Source organism: Equus asinus, chromosome 9, assembly GCF_041296235.1.
Source record: "Equus asinus isolate D_3611 breed Donkey chromosome 9, EquAss-T2T_v2, whole genome shotgun sequence".
NCBI lineage: Eukaryota > Metazoa > Chordata > Mammalia > Perissodactyla > Equidae > Equus > Equus asinus.
In genome coordinates, this window is record NC_091798.1 from 13,170,994 (window position 1) to 13,190,616 (window position 19,623).

Sequence of the window (19,623 nt, forward strand, 5' to 3'; positions counted from 1 at the left end):
TTGAATCACCCATAATCTCTGTCATCCCACACCAAGCTCCCGCATTCCTGGTATACATAACAGGAACGGGGGCTTGCTGAGCACATGCCTCCCCACTTCCCATGAGACTGTTGCATGAGCCCTCTGTCAATTCTGGAGCCTCTGCTATCCGACTCCCTGTTGATTTCTCATCTTCAATTAAAAGCTCATGTTCTCTGCGGGTCAGTAGTTCTTTAAAGATCATCTGGGGCTGCGCCACTTTCTAATCCAGTGCTTGAATCCTCCCTACAACTTTCCACCTTACTGACAATCTGATGAATAACTCACTGCACCGGGAGGTAGCCACTTCCATTTTGGGATGTATTTCGCGAATCACTGCCCATACAAGAATCTGTCATCCCTGACAGCAAGAAGAACTAACATTTGTTGAGCACCTGTATGCCAGGGTCTGGGCTAAGCTTTTACATATACAGCACACTTAAGCCTAACAATATCTTTCAGGTTACTATTACTATCTCCATTTCGTAGAAAAATCACAGGGGAGGGATTTGACTTGCCCCAGGTCACAAGTTAGTAAATAGCAGAGCTGGAAACCAAACCTGGACAACATCATTTCAGACTCTACTCTCTAACCACTGTGCATCCTGCCCCTTAGTTCTGGCCCATATCAAAAATGGAAAATGCCGTGCAGGGCAAGGTGGGTCCTGCGAGCCTGTTGGATGCCTTTATGTACCTTCCCACAGAGCGCAGGCTCTCAGGTGGCTCCCTGGAGCCACACCTCTGAAGTCAACAGATGTAGGGTGAGGCTGAAGCTTATGTATCTGAAAAAGCCCTGCAAAGGTTCTGATGAGGGCACTGCCCAGCCTGATGGGGCATGGGGTCAGCTACCATCTGCCTGACTCCACCATCACCCAGCCCACAGCCCATCAGATAGCCAGCGGGAACTCAGGCATGCTATGGCCACAGCTATCCTGGGCTGTTACACTATAAGGAAGCAGAATGAAGAGAGGCTGCTCTGACATGGCTGCTTCTCAGGGACCTCACACTTGTCAGTGATCTCTGCTCTTTTTGCCATGTGTTCTCAAACCACTGGTTTAACAGTCCACTCCAGAACCTGTCCGGGAGTTGCTAGCATGCTCACTAATATAGACTTTACAGTCTTCTTTCACTGCCATTAATAAAAACGGACTCCTCTTTGGTATCGAACTAATTTTTCTGTGATTTTGTTGGCTATGCAAGTAGTATTTCTAGCAACATCTAGTATACATGAGTTTTTAAACACTGTTTTATATGCCCTCTGTTGGTTCCTTCCAACCCCTGGAATTAAAATTCTCTGAGCCACAAGCCCGAAGCTCGTTATCTGGAGCAACCAGAGTCCTCTGAGTCCCTGACCCCAGGCGAGCCTCTTAGCCACACGCCCAGTCCTCAGATCTCGCTTCATGAGGGGAGATGTGAGCGACCCAAAGAGAAGTGGGTGTTGTTTTCTCCAAGCAGACTCAGCCATCAGTTACTCTCACTCTCTCTCAGAATGTGTTTTAAAGGCTTTTTTCCTCATTCTTATGATTTTTGGGATAAGTTTCAGCTCAGTATGACATTCTTCTTATGGTCTTATACTATGTTTTCGTATTTATCTTTGGAAAAGGAACCTGCATGGAGGAAAGCTCAGAAAAGCGAGGATCTGAATCTGGCTTGTCTCTGACCTTGGGCGGTTTGTGTAATCTCCCTGGATCTCAGTATCCTCAGGTGGAGAAGGAGCGCAGCATCGTTGGTTTTATAGGACGCTTGTGATGATTCAGTGCAATCACAAATGTGAAGCGCTCGCCTGGTACCTCAAAGATGCTGCCCAAATGTTCATTCTCTCTGAGCAAACGTGCCTCCGTCCTCTCATTAACAGATTCTCCTCTCTTCGAGCTCAGAGAACTTCCTACTGCCGCCTTTTTCTCATTAGCAACTTCCCACTTCTCTTTCTTGTGAGCATCATTAAGGATTATTTTTCCTCTCTCTCTTTCAATCCGTTTCTAGCTGTATCGCCTCTTAAAAATTTCAGCCACAGATGGCCTGCCTGACTTTGCCTTGAACCTTCTTAAGTCTACTTGCATAAACTTCATTCCTGAGGAAAAGTGGTACCTGCCCACAGGGGCCACATCCCTGCCTGGCTGAACCATCCAAGAGTCAGAGGACCAGTTTCCTCGAGAGTCCACTTCATGGGAGAACCGTCATCATTGACGACACAGGTCTGGCCAGAATAATCATCCCAGGGCGAGGCAGGCAAATCCTGCAGCCCAGAAATCAGATTAATTGGAAATTAAATTGCATTTCCATGCCAACTGCAGGATGCCTATATCCACAGCTAACTTATCAAGGTGATGCCTCATCTCCAGGAAGCCCGTGGGAAGAGAGCAGCTGCATCAGCAAAATTACAAGCTTGTATCTGAGGAGAAGAACTTTATTTGAAGTGCAACTTGAACCCTTCAGTTCCTCATTTTGGATCTTGTGCACTTCCTGGCTGCCCCCTCTGTGCCAGGCACTGTGCCAGAGTCTGGAGATATGGCGCCCCTGGGACCCAGCAGTAGCTGCTCCAGGGCCAGCAGCAGAAGGAGAATCATGCAAGCAAAAAAGTCCCAAGTCCCAGCACTTTACTTGGCCATCCAGGGTTGAACAGCTCAGGGAGGTAGAGAGTACTGTAAATAACTTCTTGGATAAGAATTGGATTTCTCTAACACTATACTAATAGATCACAGTGGTTGACATGTGCCACACTCTTTGCCAAACCCTTTACGTACATTCAGTCTTTCCTCCAGGTGGCTGTAGGAAATATATACACTCTGATTTTCATTATCCTCATTTCACTGATGAATAAACGGAGACCTAGAAAGTCAGTAACTTGCCTACAGTTGTTACTGCTCAATGAACAGGCAGAACTGGGATTTGAACTAAAGTCATTTCATGCAGAGCCTATGTCTTTTTTTTTTTTTCCTGTTCTGAGGAAGATTAGCCCTGAGCTAACTGCTGCCAATCCTCCTCTTTTTGCTGAGGAAGACAGGCCCTGAGCTAACATCCGTGCCTGCTTCCTCTACTTTATACGTGGGATGCCTACCACAGCATGGTGTGCCAAGCGGTGCCATGTCCGCACCCGGGATCCAAACCAGTGAACCCCGGGCCACCGAATCGGAATGTGCGCACTTAACCACTGAGCCACCGGGCCGGCCCCGAGCCTATGTCATTAAACAGTCTATGATAATGCTCCTTTATCTCCTCCACCTTTTTATTTTGAAAATGTCCAACTACAGAAGAGTTTCAAAATTAGTTCTAGGAGCACACTACTCTTAACCTTAATTCACAAATTATCATCAATACTTTACCATATTTGCATTACTCTCTCTGTCTGTCCCTCCGTGCGTGTGTGTCCTGTCGGTACCTGTGTGTGTTTCTGAACCATTTGAGAGGTAGGTTGAGGGACTTTAAACACAAGGCTGGTTTAGAAACCGTGTGGTAACAAGTTTGGCTGGAGGAGAGTGCGCATGTTGGGGAGGGTTGGGGGGTGACCCCAGCAGGAAGTGGGTAGAGACGGCAGGTGCAGCTGTGAGGGCAGGCCTAGCAGTCTGGGGTGTGTGCTAATGTGGACTGGACAGGCAGTGACATAGTGACAGTGAAAGCGCAACTTTTATTGAAAGTATTGAGAAGAATTAAAAAATTGAAGACGTGTCTTCAGCAAATGATATGTTTATGGTCTCATTAAACATACACGCCTATTCAAGACGATGCAGACAAGACAGATACGAATCAAGAAGAACTTTAAAAAATAACCCTTACCCCCAACTAACATTCATGCTACTATTAAGCTTATTTCTTTCTTATTTTACTTTTCTCTGTTCACACACCTATTCACAGACTGCAACCTCATTGGACATACAGTTTGTATCTTGCTTTTTTACCCAATAACATGTCGGTATCGTTTCTGCATGTTATTAAGCAGTCCTCAAAACAATTTTTCAAAAATTTAATATTATTCCATTAGATAAATAAACCAAAATTTATTTCACCCACTATTTTTGGAGCAAAGTTAGATCATCTTCAGTTTTTCACTGTTATAGTGTGATTCCATGATGAGCACCCTGAACAAACGTCTTCGTGCACATCTCTGATGATCTGCTTAGAGCAGATTTCTAAAAGTTGGGCTCCTGGGTCAAAGGGCTGGGTGGGCGATCTCTTTGTCTGGCCTCAGTGTGGAGGAGACAGGACGGGAGAAAGGGGAAGAGCGCCGCCTGTGCCTGCGGAGCAGGTGCGCCGGGTAAGGGCTTGGACTCCAGGGACGGCGCTGAGAAGGGAGGGAGAGTGACAGACAGGAGAAACAATCAAGAGGACTTAGTGCGCAAGACACCTGAAGGGCTCAACACCGGGCGGGCCGTATGAAGAGGAACAGCGAAGTCAGGAGAGAGGTCTGCTGTGTTGTTCCAAGGGCTGAGTAGAGACCACAGGAAGACATTCACATAGAAGCCTTTATGATCCCTCCACTCTCCCTCTCTCCTGCCTGCCCCCTCCCTCCCTTCCCTGCTTTATCCGTTCATCCATCCATTGAGCCCCTTCTCTGTACCAGGCTCGTGAGGGGTGCTGGGCATTCTTACATGCATAAAATGTGGCCCCTGTCTCCCATGAGCTCACAGTCCAGCCAGGACTCATCTGTGGGTCTGGAGTTTAAGAGACAAGCTGAGGCAAGGGAGAGAGACGTGGAAGGCCCGCTGGAGGGAGAGTCATGAGGACAGGAGCTCAGGGACACAGCTGAAGAAGTGAGGGGCCTTGCCTGGTCTCAGCCTGAGTCACTGACTGTGTGGACTTGCAGAGGCGTCTGCTGGGTGGCCACAGCTCCAGGAGGGGCCCGACTCACCCTCCATCCCTGTGTGGCCCAGCCCCCCACCGCCAGCCAGAGGAGGCTCTGACTCAAGGTATCTAGTTCAAGGGACTTGCTCGCTCTGGCCTCAGTCTCCCCACCTGTACACTGAGGAGGCTGGGGATGGAGTGTTAGGAGGAGTCTCACATCAGCGGTCACCTCTGGGCTCTCAGCAGCTCACTTGGGCAGACATCAAAGTCCAAGGCATGATGCATAGGCGCCAGATAATGCTGGGGACTCCCACGTCTGCTTTCTTTCTTTCTTTCTTTCTACATCATGGCACCAAGTGAGACAGAGGCCAGCAGGCAGGGGCAGATCCTTTTTAGTTTTTGGCCTTTAGTTCACCAAATGTGGTTCAGTGTCCTGCCAGAACTCACCTGCTCTGGTGGCTTTGTGATTTGGGGCCTGGATCTCATTCCCGGGGGGGAGGTGCCCTCAGGGGACTCTGACTCAGGCCACAGAAGATGTCTGGTCTGCTCATTCCCAGGCTGGCTGTAAGGCTAAGCTTTTACTGCCCCTCTTCCTATTTTTCACCAGGGAGGGAACATTTGCTGTGAACGGGGCTGGGATGGGTGGACTGGAGTGAGTGGTGTGCAGAAGGTTTTGGAGGCTCTGGGCGCTGAGCTCATTCTCTGAACAGAGTGTTTGCCCTCCCATGCCACCTGCCTAGAATAAGACCCTTTGTCACAGACACTCTGACTCCAGGTAGGAAAAGGGAAGCTAAAGAGAATGTTGGAGAAGTCTCTGACTGTTTTCTGGCCTACTTAGGTGATGGCAGTCAATCAGCCACTTTCTGAGACTTGAGAGGTCCCTGGTTTGACTAAAATGCAAATGAGAGGAGATGTAAGCTCAGTCCTTATAGACAGCAATAGCAAATAAAAGCAAAAACACCACATCGTTTGTTGTGCCCTTAATGGGACACAAGCAAAGCACTGCACTGAACACTTTAAGTGCATTCATTCAATAGACCTGCAAGATGGACGTTATTGTGTCTATTTTCCAGACAGAAAGTAGGGCTCAGAAGAGTGAGGGACCTTCCCAAGTTCATATAGCTTATAAAGAGTGGTGGTTGGCTTTGGGGTAGGATGAACTCCAAAAGTCATGTGTCCAGAAGGTCCTGAATCCTCAAGAGCTAACACACAGGCAGGGGGAGACAGCAGTGTCCACAGACCCCAGAGGCCTTCGCTGGTGAATGGTTGCTTCACACCCTCACAGAGGAGCCTCTTAGCTGAATGGAGCTGAGGGCAGAATGGGAAATACTGCCAGTCCTTTCCCCCATCCGTGGCAGGATTCCCCTCCTTCCACAGTAACACTAAATCACAGATTAGCCAAATGGTCCACAGCTGCAGTGACTGAGGAGGGGGCCGTTCTCAGGATAGTGAGGATAAGACGACCAGCTTAAACCTTCATGTCCAGGATGCAGAGTCATCGGTGGCCTTGCCAAGGGTAAGTGTGGATGGACAGATGGACCTGGTAAGGCAGGATACAGAGCCAGGGCCTTTAAAAGGCACACAGGACAGAATCTTCAGGGAAGAAAAGAGGATTCGGAGACCCAGGGTCAAAGGCCAGCTTTGTCTGCTGGGTGGTCTTCCCTGGGCCATGGGCTTCTCATCTGCCTGGTTGACCTCTCAGCTTCCACTATGCGTCAGGTCCTGGGAAAGCAGCAACGGCCAGGATAGTCCCTGCCTTCTTTGAGCTCTTAGTGGGAAAGCTGGACCAGAAACGAGTGAATAAATGTGTGATGTAGGTGCTGTGCAGAAAACAAGGCGGCCTCAGGGGGTAGGAAGTACCTGACGTGTGGGGAGGTGAGGGGCTACTGTAGACAGGAGGGGATTTGAATTAAGTGGACAGAGAGCCAGAGGAGAACTGGCAGAAAGTGTCCAGACGGAGGCGGCAATACTGTGAGGACCCTCAGGCAGATGGAGCTGGTGTTCCAGCAAGAGCAACATGGCCTGGTGGCTCGGGTGCACCACTGGGAGAGGATGAGACCAGAGGAGGCAGACAGAAATGCGGAGCCTGTAGGCCACCGAGAAAAGCCTGCATTGGACTCTCAATGTGTCAAGAAACCCCTGGAGGCAAACTCGTGAGCAAGGGGATTATATGATCCCTGTGTACATTAAAAATATGGGAACAGATGAATAGTGATAGATGAATAAATAAGAAATTATGGTGCATCCATTCAATGGAATGACTCGGCCTTTTAAAAGGAATGAAATTCTGACACAGGCTGCAACATGGATGAACCTTCAGAGATTGTGCTAAGCCAAACACACAAGGACTAATACTGTATGACTCCATGACGTGGGGTACCTAGAATAGTCAAATTCAGAGAGACAGAAAATAGAATGGCGGCTGCCAGTGGCTGGGGGTGGGCAGTGGGGGATTACTGGTAGTGGGTAGGGAGTTTGAGTTTGGGATGATGAAAAGTTCCGTGGATGGATGGAGGTAAGGATTGTGCCACAGTGTGAATGTTCCCAATGCCACTGAATTGAATTGTACACTTAAAAATGGTTAAAAAGGTAAATTTTATGTTATGCATATTTACTACAATAAAAAAATATGGCAAAGGATGCTATACAGTGAATTGTCTGTGCAGGTGAGTTACTTTCCTAGGGCCTCCATAACAAGATAACACTGTTGGGTGACTTCAACAGCAGACATTTATTTTCTCACATTTCTGAAGGCTGGAAGGCTGAGATCAAGGTGCTGGCAGGGCTGGTTCTGTGAGGGCTCTGTCTTCAGCTTGCAGAGGCCACTGTGCTCTTCTCACCACGTCCTTGCGTGGCCTCTCCTCTGCTTGAGTGCTCTCCTGGAGTCTCCTCCTCGTCTTTTAAGGACAACAGTCTATCGGATTAGGGCCCCATCTTTATGACCTCATTCTGTCTTCTTTATCTCTCTTAAGGCCTTATCTCCAAATGCAGTCACATCGGGAGTTAGGGCTTCAACATACAAATTGGGGTGGGGGGCACAACCCAGGCCATAGCAGGGGGCAGGGTGCTGAGGGATTGGACTGAGAGCCTTCCTTCAGCTTTGCCTGGGATCCTCAGAGGCACAGTTCTGACTCAGTGACCTCAGGCAAGTTATTCAACCTCTTGAGCCTCAGCGGGGGAATAGTAAGAGTAGATAACTCATGGGGCTAGGGCTGGATTGAATGCGGGGACCCTTGAAAAGACTCAGCAAGTAAATAGCACTCAATGGACGGCGGCAATTATTATTTCTTACTTGGTGCCTGTTGAGTTCAGAATGACAGGCCGCTGTTTCTGGACTTGTGAGGCACGGGTAGGGTTAGCCAGCGCAAGGGTGCTGGGAGCACAGTGCAGCCCAATATGTCTCGTGGCTCAGGAACATCCCAGGCTCCTGGTGACAGCTGGTTCCCAGCTGATGTTTGCAGATAGCAAGCAGCAAGCCTGGGCTCGGCTCTGCCTGCCAAGCCCAGATGGTTTGAAAAATGTCATCCAAACTGGCCCAGAGTTAATCGAAAGATTACAGAAAGAAAATTGGGGTAGGCTGACCCCAGCCTCTCAGATACAAGCCTCAGAATCACATCTCCCTCCTTGACTCTTGCCTGAGTCTCTGCCTCTGCCTCCAACCCACAACGTTGCAGGAAGAGGTGACAACTGGCCAGACTGGAATTCCAATGAGGATGCTCGCTGGGTGACTCTCCCTTTCTTTCCTGTCCCTGTGGTCTTGGCTGTCCCGCCAGCTCTTCCATATGCTTTGCTGTCTGAGTGGAAAAGGTGACCTGTGGATGATGGTTTGCGGCGTAGACTCGGGGGCTCAGGTCTCAGGGGAATTCTCTCGAATTGTGCTGTTCAGTTAGAACGGAGGCCTTGAAAACTTGGTTTCTGAAACAAGAGTACGTGTGGCCTCTTGGCCTAACTGGGCAGTGGTCAGTCTCGTCTCCATTGCTTTCCTATCTTGGATCTGAGTTTAGAAACGGAGGGAGCGTAATGTGGGGGTCCAACCGGAACTTGGAGACAGACAGCTCAGCTTCCAGTTCTAGCTCTGTCCCAGGCTGGCTGTGTGACGCTGAGCCCAGGCCCTGGGCCCTTCGGCCCTTCCCCTTTCTGAAGCTCCCGTCTCCTCATCTGTGACTGGGGTTAACTACTGCCGTCCAGCCCCTGGGGTGCTCGTGTGCACAGTGCTTAGAGCAATGTCGGTCACACCGCAGGTGCTATGGGTAGTGCTGTTACTATTGTTAGTGAATCTGAAAATCCCAAAGCTGAAAGGGAACTTTGAGAACAGCCGCTCCCTCATTTTAGAGATGAAGAAACTGAGGGCCAGAGAAGGCAAGCCACCTGCTCACTGAGCAAATGTGAGGATTTAGATTCGAACCCAGGCCCGGCCCTAAAGCTGTTGCTCCATGTAGCTCTAAGGACACAAAATGGAAACAGGACCCCCTCATCCAGGGTGGGCTTTGTGTTCACGGGCCTCCCGCCCTCACCCGAGCAGGAGGAAGGCTTTCTTCTGCCTCCAGACCGGGCATCTGCGGGCAGGACAGGGAGAGTGGTCATGGCGGAGGTGAACGCCTTCCCTCGAGTCTTTTCCTGGAGTCCTGGCTTCCCTTTCCTTTCAGGTGACCCAGGGTCCTGTGCCATCTCCTCATCTCTGCTTCCTCTCCCCAGCTCTTTGCCCTCCTGGAGGGCCCTCAGAGGCTGGGTCCTCCCTCCTGCCCTTCCGGTTGGGGTGCAGATGGATGCTGGCCAGCTGCAGTGGACGGGAGATGTGGGCCTGCTGTTGAGAGGGCGATGCCGCAGAGCATGCGGGAACTGGAATGGAAGGGGGACCAGGCGCCTGGTCTTGCTTTCACTGACCCTCCATCTCACCGAGTTCATTCTGGCTGGTCGCTTCTGTCAAATTCTAGCACAGAAATTCAGAATAGGGAGATGGAGAGTGGGAGGCCTCTGAACTAGCCTGACAAAGACCAGGCCTCAAAAAGGGACTCCAGGTGCCAGCCTCATGGCATAGCGGTTAAGTTTGACATGCTCCGCTTCGGTGGCCCAGGTTCACAGGTTCGGATCCCAGGCGTGGACCTACATCACTTGTCAGCTTTGCTGTAGCGGTGACCCACATATAACGTGGAGGAAGCTTGGCACAAATGTTAGCTCAGGGCTAATCTTCCTCAGCAAAAAATAAATAAAGGGACTCCAGGTCACACAGCCTGACGTTGCAGGGCAGGGAAAGCCTTTAGCCATCACTTATTCAATGTCCATCAGGGGCTTGAGTCACCAAAAACAAGCCCCACGGTGAATGCTTTTGTAGGGCTCATGTTCTCATGGGGGCCAGAAGGGTGGCCAATAAATACGCAAACCACCAAATAAAAAGGATAATTTCAGCTATTACCAAGCTTGCAATGGAGAGTCACCAGGGACAGAGGTGGCCACTCTGGAGGACCAGCACATCTAGAAAGGAGCTGGAAGAAGACTTGCCCCAGGGCCTGTTTCTCCCAGCTCTGCCTCCTTTCTCCTGGCTTCAAGTCCAAGGTTTAATCACAAGAGAAGAGAAGGGCAGAGAACTTGACCTTTATGGGGCAGCTTTTATGTGCTGGGTGCTGTCACATGCACCATCTCTTGGTAGCCCCGTGAAGTGGGAATTACTGGCCCCATTTTCCAGGAAAGGACGTAGATTCAGAATGGAAAATGGCTTGCCCAAGGCTGTCCTGCTAGGAAGTGGCAGGATTTGAACCTAGGACCGTCTGGCTCCAGAGCTGCGCTCTTTCTTTTCCTGCATCCTGCTGCCTTCCGTGGCTACTTCACACGACCACCTCCATACTTGGGAATCAACAGCTCTCAGGGACTAGGGACCCAGGGTCTGGTGAGAGAGGTAGCCCAGGGGAGATTCTGTGCCTGGAAGATTCTGTAACCCTAAGAGGACTGGGGAAGGTGAGGGTCACACTGGCATGGCAAGAGATCTCTGGGCCTCCGAAGGATGTATAAGACCTGACTTGATCTACTCCACTCATGTCCTGGCGTAGCCCACGGCACCCTCCTGCCTGCCAGAGGGCCCCATTTTCAGCTACTTTTAATTTGGAACAAACTAGCCACTCCCCCGTGGTCCTGAAGTTAATAGGATGTCTGTGGAGCCGTGCCAGGAAAAGCAGCCCTGAGCAAATTACTCTTGCCTAGCATTGGGGTTATCTGGAAGAGGGGCCTGGTGGCCCCAGAGAGGGACAGCCTTAGCAGGTGGGAGCTCCCACTTTCCTCTCTCCCCTCTGTCATGGGACTACAGGGCCCCCAGCGAGCATCTGGCCAGCAAAAACGGATCAGGGAGTGATAGGCCTTCTACAGAGGGGGAGGGGTAAGAGACCTGTAGGCTGGGAAGAGGGCTACTGGGCATCAGGAGAACCAAGGCAAGCACACTCCCCACCCTGGCAGGCTCTGGCTTGGGCTGGAGAGGCAGGCAATGCCCCAGAACCCTGGGTAAGTGAACTTTCTGTGACACAGCAGGAGCAGGCAGAGGTGCCCGGACGCAATCAGGGTGTGGGGATGTCCTAACACGACCCTGGCGCTCGCCTGTGCTGCCAGGACAGTGAGCTAGCTGGGGACCTGGGGTGATGCAGACTCTTTCTTCCTCCAGCAAGGGGAAGCTCACGTAAGCTGAGCTTCTCATGGGACAGGTGGCATCCTCCTTTTCTCAGGGGGCACTGGCACGTCTCACAGGTCCCAAGGTCTCCAGTGTCAAGGCGGTTGCTTTCTCAGAGATTTCTAGTAAACAGTTGGTATCTCAATTCCAGACCGGCTGGTGCCTGAAAGCTTGTGTATTTCCCCACTGACAGACCACTTCTCAAGCTCGTCCTATAAGAATGCAGCACAGTGCGGGAGGGTCCCTCATGGGCGCCAAGCCCGCTCAGCATCCGGCAGGTGCCCTGGCCCCAGTGCACTGTCCGAGAGATGATCGTGATGCTGGGAGAGCAAGCATGTGGCTGTCTTGTTGACCTTGGCCTGCTGAGTGCCCCCTTTCCCCATAAAGCTTATTCCTCAATCCAGGCCATGCAACATTATGGAATTTGTCACAACCCCTAGCAAGGTGGGTGGCTTCCCTGAAGAGATGCAGCTGGTACAATACTTCTTGACAAACCTACCTATAAAATTAGAGGGAAGCTGGGGGCATTCCCTGCTGGTGACAAGGTGGGGAGCAATGCCTGCAGGGGCGTCTTCTCCAGGCTGCGGAGTGGAGAGGCAAGTGCCTGGTCTGGGCCCCAGCGGGACCTGGGTTCTAATCTCAGCTCTGCCACTTGCTACTGGCTGGGCCACCTGGAATAACTAAAGGTCAGTATCTGTTAAAATGATGATTGCTCTTACTTCCAGGGTCGGGACTGGGGCGAGACAAGAGAGGTGCCTAGGGCACACAGTTTCAGGAGGGACTCACCTCAGCTCCCTGCAAGGGCAGGGTTGGCACAGCCCTGCTAGCTGCCAGCCTGTTCCATGTACGATCTTCATTAAATTAAAAAACAGCCTTGTGCAGTTGATGTTATTATTATCTCCAATTAAAAGTGAAGAACCTTGGCTTAGGGAGGTTGTGCAGCTCACCCAAGCTCACACAGCTGGTAGACGACAGAATTGGGACTCAAGCCCAGGCTCATCCTCAAGTTCAAGGTCAGTTTTTGGAGGATCCTGAACAGCAGTGTGGGGGAGGCGAGAGGAACAGCGTGTCTCTGATGGGTCTGAAGCTGAGCACAGAGACAAATAACCAAGGCCAGAGTGGGAGTGGGGCGCTGGGGCTCTAGGACATTGTCCTTGAGATAAATCTTATAAAGTCAGCCCCACACCCACCCTGCAGCCACGCAGGTGGCCAGGACAACTAGAAGCACTCCTGGATTAGATTCCTTTGCCATCTGTGCCTGGGGTGACAGATGGGTTCCCAAAGTGCAGAAGGAAACCGGCTGAGACCTCCCCAGCCAGAGAGGAGCCTGCGTAACGCCTGGCTCCCGTCAGCGGCCCTGGGGTCTCCGTGACGGGGCTGAGGAGCTGGCTGTGCAGGAAGAGGAAGAGGCAGGTTCCCCAGACCCTGGTTTAACTAGGCATTCAAGCCAGGAGCTGGGCTTCTGCTAAGCTAAAGAGCAGGGGAGGGCCGGGCTCTGGGAGTCGTGCTAATAATTCCTGATAAGGTAATCAGGTGTGGAAAATGGATCACGTGTCAGTCTCAGCACCGGGTGGGGCCTTAGGAAAGCAAACTCAGGATAGGGAAGCAGTGAATGTTCTAGCGACTAGAGAAGCCACTCTCAGAGTCTGTGCCAGGCACTGAAGAAACAAGCAGGGAGGGAGGAGTCCTGCCCTGAGGTGCTCACAGCCTTGAGAGAAGCAGCTAATAACTGCAGCAGCAGCAAAGAACATTTCCTGAGTACTTATGATGCAGGGAGCTTTGTAGACACAATCTCCTTTGATCCTACAAAGAGGGCACTGTGACTCCAGATGAGGACACTGAGGCCAGGGGGTGGGGGACCCAGCATGAGGCTTCCCGGCCAGGGTGCAGAGGACCCAAGGATGTCTCAGTCTGGCAACCACTTGCCCTTTCCACAGCATAATTAGTTTGCCAACTCTTTTTTTTTTTTTTTAAAGCAAAAGAGAATCATTCTTTAAATTTCAGGGAAAGCCAGTATATAAAACACATCAAAGAAGAGCTGAAGGGACAAGAATGAGGGCGCTAGAACTCTCCCCGCCCCACACAGCCTCCCCTTCTGGGGATGATTTAAATGCCCTTCCTGAGACACCAAGAAAGCTCGGGCACAGTTCTGAAAGATTTGTCTGGCACTCTGGCCGCAGACTCAGGTCCTGCAGCTGGACAGAGCTCAGTTCACTGAGCGCCTCCAGGACTGGGCATGCGTGGTGTATCCTAGAAAGCTCCTACCGGAAGCATCATCCAGGGGCCCCTGGCTGGTGTCTGTGGTGGGCAGCGCTGCTTCATTCATTTAATACTAGTGAAGCACCCACTCTGGGCTGGGCACCAGACAGTAGCTCTGGCTAGAGTGCGAGTAGAAATGCATGTGGTCCCTGCCTTCCTAGAGCTTAAGTCTAGTGGAGAAGACAGCCTGTAGCAGACATGTTCCTAAAAGGAACTTGGATCACAGATTTTGAGCAGGGCAACGAAGGAAAAGCTCAAGGTCAAGCAGATGTGAGCAGGAGGACCTGATGAGTTCATCTCTGAACAGGGCACCGATGAGAAATCTGGGCCACCCAGCAGCTTCGACCAATGGGAAAGGGGATTGCTGGCTTCAGGGAGGTGGCCAAGGCCCAGGAATGGACAGGACAGGGAAGGGTGGTCTTGGGCTCTCCCTGTCCCCCAGGTATTCCCAAGGCAGGTCAAAAATAATAAGTTGTGCCCAAACCAGCAGGGGGTACTTGGTCCTATAGCATCTTTATGTTCCTCAATCCTGAAAGCGACAAAGAAAAATCCTTCCAAGGGTTGGATTATTGCAAATCCAGGACTCAGTGCAATGAATAATGAATAAGTGAAATCACAATTAAAACCGGGAATCATTAAGCAGATGTAACATGTCCACGTAGGTTCTAATCTAAATTCACCTAGGGCCGGTCCATACACCAGAAAGGTCTTACTCTGCTACCCTCCTCCAGGCCTGGCCCGGCTCCCACAGTCATTTATTTAACAAATATTTAGCAAACACCTGGGTTGGGCAGAACACCAGTTTCCCGGCACGTGCCTGGCAGAGAGCCAGGGCTGTGTACACACTTGCTGCTCTCTGTGGAGAGGAGAGACGCCATCCCACACCAGTCCTACTGTGGGCTGCCTTGCCGAGCCCCTGCTGTAGAAAACTCACACTGAAGCAGGTCGGAGGAAGGCCAGGCGGCCACTTGGGCCCCAGTGCTGGTCCCTGTGGAGCCCCTGCCTGGGTCACATGGATCTCAGTCTCTGGGATTCTGAGCAGAGAGAGGGGGCTGTCCTGAGCTTCTGGCTGGCTTCTCTGCAGAGGCTGACACCCCAGCGCTGCTCCCTCTGCCTGCCCCAACCTCCCTCCACCTGCCCAGCCCCGCCCCTCCTCATCTCAGTTGACACCACCTTTGGAGGAGCCTCTCAATCTGCTCCCAGCTTCTCTTCTCTGTGCTCTTTGGGCCCCATGGCTCCTATCTCAGCACTCAGCGGGGTGTCTTCGGTCTGTGACCCTCCCCCAGAATGCATGTTTCTTGACGGACAGCTTGTGTCTTATTCGTCCATGTAGCCTGTGTCTAGCGATGAGTGTGCAACAGAGGAGGAGCTCAATAAATAAATATTGAGCAAATAATCATAGGCAGATATGCAGAAGATGATATCTTCATGCTCATCTATTCAAATAGCTGTCTATCCTCTCTTTCTCACACACACACACACACGCACACGCACACACACCTTTGCACACACTCTCTCTCCCTGTCTGATGTACTTTCTCACACTCACCCCTCTAGCTGCATGATGTCCTTCTGTGATCTCTCTCCCCATCTGATGCTGCCTGGGGTGCACAGACCCACCTGCAGTCAGCTAAATTAAAGAGCTTTTGACACTGGTCCTGCAGAGGCGATGGCCTGGTCACCCTCTCCAGACCCATACCCGTCTCGGTCTCTGACCGCTTCTTCACATCTGGTCACTGCAACACATCCTGAAAAGGGACCCCACATCTCAGCGTCCCTGGGTCCTTGTGGCAATGCTGGGAGGTGAACAGGGTGGAAGCAATGGACTCATTTTACAGATGAGGAAACTGAGGCTCAAAGAGGCTGTGGCTTGCAAAGGGACCAAAGCCGGAATTGGGACCTAGGTTTCCTAAGGCCGGGCCAAAGCTCTGGCTGCTGCATTCTGGGAAAGCAGAGCCTGCAATAGGATGCTGCCCCTCACCCACCACCCCAAGATCCCAGTATCCCTGCTGCGGGAAGAAAACCTCAGTTTCTCTTGGAGGATTGAACGGAGGAACTTTGCACGATCCTCTAAGCCCTCTGCTCTCTCCCCATCACCTCAGTCCAACCCACTAAGGACCCTCAGTGATTCTGCCAGCAGCCCGGCCCTCAGCATTTGGTGTTCGTCCACCTGGGCTTCCCGGAGGGGCAGTGCCCTACTTCAGAAGTGGAGTGGGGACAGAACAAGAGTGACGAAAAGGCATGAGAAAGGAGGCAGGCAAAATCTCACCGTTCGCTGTCCCACGCCCACCTTACAATTTGCACCAGGCTGGACCTGCTGGGTAGCCGGGGGACCAGAGCCACATCATTACAGCTGGCCACACACAGCCTTTATCTTCTCTCACTGTCATTTTAAAAATCCCCATCAAGGGTTTCTGGGCCTCCCTCCTTTGCTGCATACCCTGCCTGCTGTTTCCAGTGCGTCTCCCCCAAAGACTCTTTCCACCTGAACAGAAGCATAAATATTTAAAGACGTTTTTTTTCAGCCAGTGAAACCACATCATGGTGCCGCTTTCTTTTTAAATTTTATCTCTGGAAAGTTTGCCAGAATGTCTCCGAGCACCTCCCTGTCCCTGGTCCAGAGTGCAATGGGGGCTCCAGAGACAGGGACAGCCCCGGGAAGTTAGCCTCCACTCTGCATTGTGAGGCTGAGCCATGGACACGCAGTCCTACGGCTAGTCTACAGCCTCTTTCTGGGCTGCAGGGGGAGTTAAACCTGCCAACTCCCTCCACCCCAGTTCTTGGAGAAGTAAAGAAGACAGACATCAACACAGGCAGGAGATGCGGAGAGACAGGGATCCAAGACAGCAGAGTGATGAACCAAGCCGCAGAAATGGAATCCAATGAGAGGAAGCTCTTGCACATCAGACCCAGAGCTGATACGCATCCCGTATTCACCAGTGCACGATGGATTCCAGCCCCGTTGCCACCTCCTGCTGGCCCTCGCAAGCGTCTCTGTTCTGCAGAATTGCTCACAGCCCACCGCATCAAATCTCTCTTATCAACAAGACACAACTCCGCGGATAACTTCTTGAAACTCTAGTCACGCTCAGCCGCTTCCAGTGCCCTGGGAAGGGTTCTGTTCCTCTGCCCGCCTGTAACCAGTCAGCCACACACCACCAAATCCATTTCTAAAGTTCCAGGCAATTACAGCCGGCTGAGCTCCCTGGCATAGTGCCCGTCTGCTCAGAGCCAGGACCCAGGTTATCAGCAGCCCTGAATCCCAGGCACCAATTTCCCCCCAGCCTCCTCTGAGACCCAGGTGCACCAGAACGGCCACGCTTGCCACACCAAGGCAATGTAACCAGCCAGGCCACATCAAGACAGAAAAGGAGGATCAAGGCCAGACTCCCTACCTTTGCTGAGGGTCCCAGTGATGAGCTTAAAGATGGTCTGGGCAAATTTCACGAACCCAAGCTTGCATCTTTTGGAGCAGCCGCTCATGGTGGCAGAGGGAAGGCAGGCTCTGCCGTCAGCGCCCAGAAAGGAAGACTTCCACCTTGCGTGCCCCCGGAACTTGGAGACTGCCTGGGCAAACCCTGAGAGATGGATGCACCCCAGAAGCTCCGGGAACAGCACAGCTGCCTCTGCAGTGAGTCCGACTTCTGCATCCAGAGAGCCTGCAGGGCAAGATGCTTGCTCCCTTCCCCCTCCCTCCCTCTGCCCCCTCCTGCTGTCCACTCAAGTCCTCGCCACAGGAGGACCTCGGGATGCCAGGGCTGGGCCGGCACTGCCAGGGCACGGGGCGCTCCGAGGGAACGGAGGAGGAGAGCGAAGCTGAACGGAGCGGGGAGGGAGGAGCAGGAGCTCTCCCAGGCTTTGCTGACTGTCTTTCTTACATGGCAGTGGTAATGTAGCAATTAATACTCGAGTCAGAAGGGAGGGGACTGCTACGCAAAACTCCGCTCCGCAGCCTCACGGCTCGCTCTCCCGCTCTTTCCTTCCTGGTTCATCTAACAGATCAATTCTCCGTGCCTTGACCGGGCGCTGGGAGAACTCCCCACAGAGCAGGAGCCGGCTGCTCTGCGCTCAGTGGAAAGTTTGCAGGCAGCTTCTGAGTGGCCTGGTTTGCCTCACGGAGAAGTGGGCTGAGTGGGGAGCCCCGGGGGAGCTGGCCTGGGCAGCTCCCTCGGCACCAGTAGCAGGGGCTGTCTGCCTTCATGACATGGGAGGTTAATACCTCTGACCGCCTCCTGGCTCCAGCTGCCCCTGACTCAAAACCAGCTGTTCCATCCAGCTTCCACCCCGGGAGAGCAGGCAAGGGTCTGTGCTGTCTCATCAGGATAGGAGAGCAAGGCAATTAGGGTTTTTCTCGATGAAGAAAGTATTCCTCAGAAGTGCCACAAAAGAATGACTGAACTTCACACAATTTGACTACAGTTCAATACTCTTTGAAGTAAAACTGCAAGGCAGAATGCAAAGATGAGGTTATTGCTTAATGATGAACGTGTTGCTTAATGAAACACCTGGCTGCCATTCAGTACCATAGACTGTGCAATTGTAAGGGACCTCAGGGGACATCTCCTCCCACCCTGTACACAGGGAATGAACCTCCACTACGACATCCCTGCTTTGCTTTCCTTCATGATTCAAGAGCTCCTCATGGACCATCACCACGGGCACCACCTGCCAGTGTGCTGCCGCTACAGGGGAGCAGCAGATGTGAAATCCACCTTCAGCTGAACTAAGCTATGCCCTGGGAGAGTCTTTCTCTTCCTCTCCATCAGCCTGTCTCCCTATTATCTGTTTCTCTGGGATGTGTGAGAGGAATAGGTTGCTTAAGACCCAGGGAATGGAGACTACCAGTTGATAAAATGCCAGAGAAGCCAGAAGCCACGCTCCACGTCTGGTTTCTTCCCCATCTTCTGTGAGTCATGTGGAAACGAATCTTCAAATAAACCTCAGCCCTTAGAATGAATGGTCACCAACAAGTTTTAGATCCAAGAGCAGACTCAGAGACAGCCCACAAGCACAGAGCCTTTCGCCAAGCCCCAAAGTGGCCTGAGCTCACCACTGTAGTATGAGTCACAACACGTCCCATGGAAAGGAACCCTGGCAGAAAACACTCCATTGTGCTTGATGTCTTAGGGCTTGAAATTGCCACACTGTTCACTCTTTGTCTTAAGGCATGGAAGGTCCTGGTTGGAACGCGCATAGTATCAGGGAACGGCACTGGCACTTAGTTCTTCATTTGCTTATTCGTGTATCCAGTACTTACTGAGCGCCCAGTATGCAGAAAAGAGCTGAGCAGCCAGGCTGTAGGAAGCACTGAGTGCCCAGGATGCAGAAAATACCGAGCTAGGCAAACTAGACAGACACGGAAAATGCTCCCCTTGACCTTCTGGTGCAATGGAGTCACCAGCAGACACTAAGGGCTTGTTGAGAATCCGTTTATCTGATGAACTTCGTGCACTTTGCAGAATCTTAGTGGGATGGAGACACAGGGCAGGCAGGTGTGAAGAAGAAGCAAAGAATGAGGGCCTGCAACACTACCTGGTAGGCAGGGAGCAGGCAAAGGACAGCGCTACCTGGGCACCGAGGGGGAGGGGAAATGTTAGAGAAAGACTAAAGGAGGATGTGGTACCCACCTGACTGCTTACCAAGGAGAGTTTGCCCTCGGAATGGAGAATTCACTCCACAGCTCACAGAACCCTCAGCGAGGCCCAGTTGCTTCTCTCTTCCATCCCCCATGAAAAAGAGGGATGTGGAGATTGAGAAGCCAGAAGAAACATGGCTCTGACTTTAGCGACATCAGCTGACCCAGAACTCAGTCTCCCGGGCCTGGAAACCTGGCCAGGAAACCTGCTTCAGGAGTGACTCCCAGAAGGCGATCAGGACATCTGTAGGAGATGTGTGGGAGGATTTGCATCTGGGCTC

General features: G+C 51.9%; 1 protein-coding gene across 1 annotated transcript in view; it reads right to left on the reverse strand.

The window, feature by feature from the left end:
* KCNIP1 (potassium voltage-gated channel interacting protein 1) overlaps positions 1-17,724 on the reverse strand; it is a 344,635-nt gene extending 326,911 nt beyond the window's left edge. The window contains exon 1 of the mRNA XM_014850875.3: positions 17,103-17,724. Coding sequence (XP_014706361.1) covers positions 17,103-17,190 — 88 coding nt within the window. The 5' untranslated portion in view covers positions 17,191-17,724. The remainder of the gene's footprint in view (positions 1-17,102) is intronic.
* Between the last annotated feature and the right edge of the window lie 1,899 nt (positions 17,725-19,623).